Here is a 7,264-nt window from a genome sequence, read left to right on the forward strand (position 1 = left end):
AAAGGCATGAGGGTTCGAACCCATGCACTCTAGCTTGAAAAGTTTCACTGAAACCAACTTGACAACAGGTTTTGTTTTGCTATGATTGTATGACTAAACTATTTATAAATATTGAAACAAATAATTAAATATATATATCGGTTCGGTTCAATTTCCAAACCTCAAAAACCGAAATCGAACTGGGCAGATTCGGTTCAGTTTGGTTTGACAGTTTCGGTTCGATTTTTTTCAACCTTGGTCCGGTTTGGGTTTCAGTTTTTTTCAGTTTTCGATTTTTTTAAACCCACCTCTAGACCCCCCCCCCCCCCAAAAAAAAACAACGGGATTGCTAGTCCCCTCTCCTTTGTCTACAAGCAACAAACCCAATCCTTCTCCTTCGTACATGAGCAACAGCTGCATCCCCCTTCTCTAGTGACCAGAGCAGAGACAACTCTCGCCGATCTCCACCATCCCGCAAACCCAACGCCGATTTGTCTTCCACCATCTGGGTTGACCCAAACACAGCAAAGACGGGTCTTTTACTATCTCATACTACATGCACATCGCTCTCAAAACCTCACAAACGCCTAAATTTCCACCCTTACCAAATACCTGATTTCGCTGATTCTCCCTCACCAGTCGCGTTTCATCGCCAAAATTCAGCGAACCATAATCTGAATCTGTGCGATAGATAAGGTGAGCAATTAGTAGGAATAGGGAATTTTGAAAGGTGTTCGATTGGTGAGAAAATTAATAGAGAAAATGGAATGGCAATTAGTAGGAATTGAGGATTTTGAAATGTGATTTTTAGCATATGGGAATCTGTGCAAATGGGAATTCCATGAAAGCATGGTTGATAAAGGTAAAACGATTTGTGTGTCTGAATTGGAAAGCTTTCAATAGCATGGTTGATGTCGGCTCTGATGGTTGATGAAGGAAAAAAAAATGTGTCTGAATTGGAGAGCTTTGAAAAACATGGTTGATGTAGGCAAAGATGGTTGAGATTTCGAGAGAGATATAGGAAAAAATAGAATTAATAATAAAATGTTAATAGATAAGAATTAAATAATATAATTTGAGAGTTTGTTTATAATTCTGTGTTTTTTGTCTGACAATACAGCAAATGTTTCACTAAATTAATTCAGTTTAGTCTAGTTTATGCCAGTCCAGCTTAGTTCATGAAGTTAATCCACTCCGAAATAATCCGATGTAACAAACACACCCTTAACTAAAATTTGTTGTATTAATGATATATTAGTATTTTTCATATCAAATTTTATTTATAATTACCATAAACTTTAAAGGCTGATTATAATTCTATACAGGCTCTAAATTTTGGTTACTTCTCCAAATTTCCGAAAATTCATTCATCTTCTTTCCATCTTCTCTGTCGCTGCCTTTCTTTTCCCGTAGGCCTTCCTCCTCATCCTCTCCCGTAGCCGCTGCATCTCCAGATTCGATCTTGATTTCTTCCGTAGCAGCTGCATCTCCAGGTTCGATCTGATCTTCTCCCGTAGCCGCCGTAGCCGCTGCATCTCCAGGTTCGATCTTGATCTCTATGGATCTTTAATTTTGCTTTTTTGATTGGGTTTTACTTTTTCGTTTTCTTGATTATTTTCTGAGAAAATAGGATGATTATGAGAAAATAAGTTAGTTTTCTTGGTTTCACTGGTTTACCTTGTGAATTAAAGGTAACTTTTCTCACTTAGTTTTACGTTATGCCTCATATCCTTTGTTTGGTTGCTGAGAGAAGTCTGAAAAGTGAAAACCGTTTTAGTTTTGATTTCATTTTCTCATTATACAACTTAATTGAAGGTAATTTCTCACTTGTTGGAAGTCTGGGAAATTAAAGTGAAAACTGGGAAATAAAAAGAATTTTAGTTGAATGATGTGTTGCATGTGGTTTCTGGGTTCGGATGAGCAAAAATCATTTTGTCAACTTAGCTTAAACTTAAAGCGAGTTATTATTTCAATTTACTATATTTTCCACCAACAAAATAGTGTAGTAGTTGGATTTACCTCTTTCTTTTCACCCTATGAAAATCTATTAATTTTGGGTAAATTTAGTTTTTATCGTCTCTCTAATTTATTTAAAACTTTGCATGTTGCAGGAGATTAGTCAACTTTGTATCTTCAAGAACTCTGCAAAGATTACTGCTTATTTTGCAATGTATTCTGGTTGAAATGGTTGCAATTTGATTCTGTGACAAGTTTATGTTGTGGCTGCTTTCGTAGTGGAGGCAGTCTTTCTTACCGGATTTGTCGTAGCTGAAAACCGTGCTTCTTGCCTGAAACGATTTAATGGAACAAAGTTTAGGTCAAGAGTCTGTTCCTGGTTTTGGGTCACTTGACAAGTCTAAGGTTTTAGATGTAAGGCCTTTGAGACGTCTTGTTCCGTTGTTCCCGTCAGCTTCTAATAATACTTCATTTTCAACTCCACAAGGTGCTGCTCCTTTCGTTTGTGTTTCTCCTGCTGGCCCTTTCCCACCTGGGGTTGCCCCATTTTTTCCGTTCTTCATTTCACCGGAGTCGCAAAGGCCACTTGAACAAAATCTGCAAACACCAAGTGGTAATGCATCTTTTGTCTTCAACAAACCAATATCAAATGCAGTCCCAATTAATTCATTTAGGACGCCTCCATCCGCAGACGCTAATGGAGATACGAGGACAGCAAGAAGGCTTGCTCGAAGTCGTGGTCAGCCACAATCCCAAAGTGGGAATGCAGAGGAAGATGGTTTTGATGGAGAAAATACAAGGAAGGTAGGGAGCTCAAGGAGTAAGTTCCGGTCCCAAAAGAGGACAAGGGGTGGCCAGGACATTAATGTTGCTTTGCCTGATGTTGACATTGATGCAATAATTGATAATGTTCTTACAACATATACCAATACATTCCAACAAACTGATGGTGACAGGGAATCGGTTGTATATGCACTCACGTCCTATGACTTGGTGCGAAGAAGGATTACACAAATTGAAGAGATGAAGGAAAGAATACCAGGAGCCCCAAGAACAGGACGCCCTGATCTAAGGACAGGAACACTCTTCATGAATAAGGGAATTAGGACAAATGCCAAGAAGAGGACTGGTGCAGTGCCTGGTGTTGAAGTCGGGGATATTTTCTTTTTCCGAATGGAACTGTGCTTGGTTGGATTACATGCTCCAACTATGGGTGGAATTGATTACATGGGAGTCAAGAACAGTACAGAGGAAGAGCCTTTAGCATTGAGCATTGTTTCTTCTGGAGGATATGAGGATTCTGTGGAGGATTCGAATGTGTTGATATACAGTGGCCAAGGTGGTAATGCTAGCAATGATTTCAGGAGAGATAAGGAAATGAAGGATCAGAAGCTTGAAAGGGGTAATCTTGCTTTGGAGAAAAGTTTGCATCGGGGTAATGATGTCAGAGTAATTCGAGGTTTAAGGGATGTATCTAATCCAACTGGGAAGGTATATGTCTATGATGGTCTATATAAAATTCACGAATCATGGGTCGACAAGGGGAAGAGTGGTTGCAATGTATTTAAGTATAAATTGGTAAGGTTACCTGGCCAGCCTGAAGCATTTAACATTTGGAAATCAATTGAACAGTGGAAAGAAGAAACTACTACTACAAGGGTTGGACTTATATTGCCCGACCTTACTTCCGGAGCTGAAAATTTACCTGTTTCTCTCGTAAATGATGTTGATGGCGAGAAAGGCCCTGCACACTTCACATATATTTCTAGCCTGCAGTATTCTAAACCGGTGAATCTTACAGAACCCTCTGATGGATGTCTCTGTATTGGTGGGTGTCTCCCTGGTAATTCCAATTGCTCTTGCATTAAGAAAAATGGAGATTTTCTCCCATATACTGCAAATGGGCTTCTTGTGAACCAAAAATCCTTACTGCATGAATGTGGTCCATCCTGTCAGTGCCCTCCTAATTGTCGGAATCGAGTGTCTCAAAGTGGCCTGAAAGTTCGTCTGGAGGTGTTTAGAACTAAGGATAAAGGTTGGGGTCTGCGGTCTTTGGATCCCATCCGCGCTGGTTCTTTGTTATGTGAATATGCAGGACAAGTTCTTAATATTTCTGGGGTAGAAGAAATGGGGAGTGATTATGAAGACGATTACATTTTCGATGCTACTCGTACCTGTCAGCCACTCGGGGTTCTGCCTGGTGATTCTACTGAGACTTCAAAGGCCCCATTTCCTCTAATTATAAGTGCAAATACTGATGGAAATGTTGCTCGTTTTATGAATCACAGCTGTTCTCCAAATGTACTTTGGCAGCCAGTCTTAAGGGAAAACAAAAATGAGTCTGACCTCCATATTGCGTTTTATGCGGTTGGACACATACCTCCTATGACAGAGTTGACATATGATTATGGGATGGTCCCTCAAGAGAAAGCATACCATAGGAAGAAAGTGTGCCTTTGTGGGTCAATAAAATGCAGAAGCTTCTTTTACTAATGGGTGTACCATATGAGGATGAACTTTGATAAATTATCCTTCTAGAAAAAGGTTAGAGGCCTTCAGTTTCCTGACTGAGTTTATTTCTTACTATGATACTTTTTCTGTTTGTCTTGTTTTCTTGTTTTATCATATAAATGCTTCTTAAATTAACCGGACTTCAAAGAATGATTAAATCTTGAACGTAGCATGAATGATCATGAAAACAGTTTACGTTTGGCACTTAGTAGTGGTTTTACGGTTCATGTTATGATGAAATATGTTGATTTGGCATGAATATCTCACGTGTTCGAAGACAAAATATGTAGAAGGAACATTCTTTTCCTAAAATGTTGGTTCAGAAAATGTGTGAAGGATTCGATTCTGTGTGTTGTGTCTTGGTTGAATCAATTTTTGTCTCAGATTCCAAAGTAAAAGTGTGTCATTAACACCCGTCTAGTATTTGGCGTTCACTTGGGTCCTGTTTATCCATGATCCATCTTTATTGTATATCTACATCCCTTCCACCTTCAGGCCAGCAATCCTTATCTTTATTGTTGAATCCTGTATTTAATAGTTCAATGCCATAGCCACCCATGCGTTAAATTTTCAAGGAACTGTCTTCACTTATTACGCACTTCATGGTGAGAAGTGAGAATATCATAAACCAGACGCAGAAAAGTAAAACTAGGTCACAGCCCATCTGGCATTGATCTATCAAATTTTGTGTCTTGTAAACTTATATAATGTAACTATGTTGCTATGGGCATATATGATTTGCTCTATTTCCATACTGACACTTCTCAGTGTCCAAATATTTATACGCGACTTCATGTTTTTTCTATTTAAATGAAGTTCTTACCCTTCCATATTGCCTTGCCCCTTGTGCAGTTGGTTTGTATTACTTTGGCAGAAAGAAGGGGGTGATGCGGTATGTGTGTCCATTTGCTGTTTTCATTACCTTGGAAGGCATCTGGTTTTCAGGTATTGAGGAACATCATACTTCCCCCTTGTGACTTTAGTTAATGGGCGCATGCGAGATCCGTTCTCAGCATTGCCAATGTACTATTAATGTATGAAGTTTGTAACATTAAAATTACTAGGAGATTTCCTGTGGATTAGTTTATTTACTTGTGTGTGGTTTCCTTTTTAGTGGAAAAGTAGGTTTCTTCTTTGTTTATTAACGACTTGCTTTGTGGAATCGGAGGACCTAAGCCCCATGTGCTTGTGCACAGGGTTATAAGTGCATTTGCTCTAGGCATGCACCGGCTTCCATCTGTGCGCGGGCTCGTGTTTTCCTTCAGGCCCCAAGCTTGTTAGACCGGAGACTGGTGATGGTTACTCAAGTCATTTTATCGTACAAAATCATATTGTCCATTAGTCCATCTTTGAGAGCATGTAAGCGAGGTTCATAGTTGCGGTTTGTAGAGCTTCTTCTGGTAGCAGAGGAGGTTGTTGTGACTTGTACCCTAGGAGTAGGAGGTTAGTACTTACTGCTTGGGCATTTGTACGACGAGGTCTGCTTTAGGTGTGTGGTTTCAAATTCAAGCGGTAATTTAGTGTCTACGATTCTACGGTACATTTTAATATTAGTGGGCGAATAAAATGATTTAGTGTTTTGCTTGGCCTCTCTCGCTCACTGATTCTCTCATGGTGAGTTTGGTTCGTCGACTATAATCGGGGCAGGACAGTAGCAGAAATTCTGTATGAGTTATTTTGTGCTAGTTTTATTACTTGGAAATGATGTATCTACATGTCGTTTCCAATTGACAAAGTTGGGTTATGTCTTTCCAAGTCCAATGGGGCAGGCCGTCATAAATTCTGTACGAGTTATTTTCGTTCATCTTTATAAGTTTCGATTCAAAGATCGCACATTCATTATGCCCTCCTAAGACAGGACTAATCTGTTTGATAGTCTTAAAGCAATATGATTTAAGTGTTACTAAACAAGAGAATGACTTACATGTCACCGTGGTAGTGTTCCGTGACTCCTCTTTAATTTCTTTAAAACCAAAATTTGGATGAATTGAGTGAGAACTGACGTAAAAAAGAAAGAGTAGTGTTACATTTACCATCTATTTGTACCATCATTTATATTTCTTGTATCATCATTTGTATCGTTTCTCTAATAAAGGTAGGGTCTGACAATGTACGTGGATCCCATCTTTATAAGAGAGTTAGTACAAATGATGTACAACTAGATAACATTTTTTAAAAAGAAAACTAAAAACGACCATGTATATGTTATTTTTGTTTGGTTGGAAAGGACTAGACTTATCCCAAATCCAATGATGATGTGGAATGTTCCATATACGGCAGGTGCCGTGCAAGCCGTTTCGTCGTCCGTCAGCCGGATAAACGGATGAATGTTGGGGTCCACGGGATAAGATCAAGACATTTTTCATGTATCCATCTCGGTACGTCATGAGTTTAGCCACTTTCAGTGGACAGTGCTGAACGTTCAAAAACCAAAACCTAGTTTAATTTGTATAAAAACTCATCAATAACCAATTACTGGCTATAATTCTATGGAGTCTAAAGCCATCTGCAACCGAAGGAGGGTCATAATCCCCTTAATAATTTATTATTTTAATTGAATTAATATAGTTAATTAAATTAAACTACCATATTAAAATAAAATTTTCGGACATACTAAAATATAGTTATATAATCTTAATAATTTTCCGGATAGTATGGAATGGTGAAAAGTATGTAAAAAATGGTGTATAAATAGTTTAGGTATTTATAGGAAAAAAAAATTAGAAATTTATTATTATTTATTTTTTAATTCGTCCAGAAAAAAAAAATTCAAATTTCAACGGTAACCTGACATTAGCTAGTTGTTGCTAGCTGGCGT

At 38.4% G+C, this 7,264-nt stretch overlaps 1 protein-coding gene across 3 annotated transcripts; it reads left to right on the plus strand.

Annotated features, from left to right (window-relative positions):
* Nucleotides 1–1,257: 1,257 nt before the first annotated feature.
* Nucleotides 1,258–6,285, plus strand: LOC137713172 (histone-lysine N-methyltransferase, H3 lysine-9 specific SUVH1). 3 transcript variants are annotated; one of them, XM_088684186.1, is made up of 4 exons: nucleotides 1,258–1,520; nucleotides 2,091–4,479; nucleotides 5,299–5,391; nucleotides 5,615–6,285. In XM_088684186.1, the coding sequence occupies exon 2, from the start codon at nucleotides 2,281–2,283 to the stop codon at nucleotides 4,426–4,428; it is 2,148 nt and encodes a 715-aa protein (XP_088540312.1). In that variant the 5' UTR covers nucleotides 1,258–1,520; nucleotides 2,091–2,280; the 3' UTR covers nucleotides 4,429–4,479; nucleotides 5,299–5,391; nucleotides 5,615–6,285. The 3 variants fall into 3 exon arrangements, with proteins under 3 accessions (XP_088540312.1, XP_088540311.1, XP_068308540.1); XM_088684185.1 differs by having other exon boundaries at nucleotides 5,643–6,285; XM_068452439.2 differs by lacking the exon at nucleotides 5,615–6,285 and having other exon boundaries at nucleotides 5,299–5,587.
* Nucleotides 6,286–7,264: the final 979 nt, after the last annotated feature.

This window comes from Pyrus communis, chromosome 14 (genome assembly GCF_041283825.1).
Source record: "Pyrus communis isolate YQ-2024b chromosome 14, ASM4128382v1, whole genome shotgun sequence".
In the NCBI taxonomy this organism is placed as follows: domain Eukaryota; kingdom Viridiplantae; phylum Streptophyta; class Magnoliopsida; order Rosales; family Rosaceae; genus Pyrus; species Pyrus communis.

Excerpts from the sequence above, each read along its gene's own strand:
- LOC137713172 (XM_088684186.1), top strand. The coding sequence starts at position 2,281 with ATGGAACAAAGTTTAGGTCAAGAGTCTGTTCCTGGTTTTGGGTCACTT.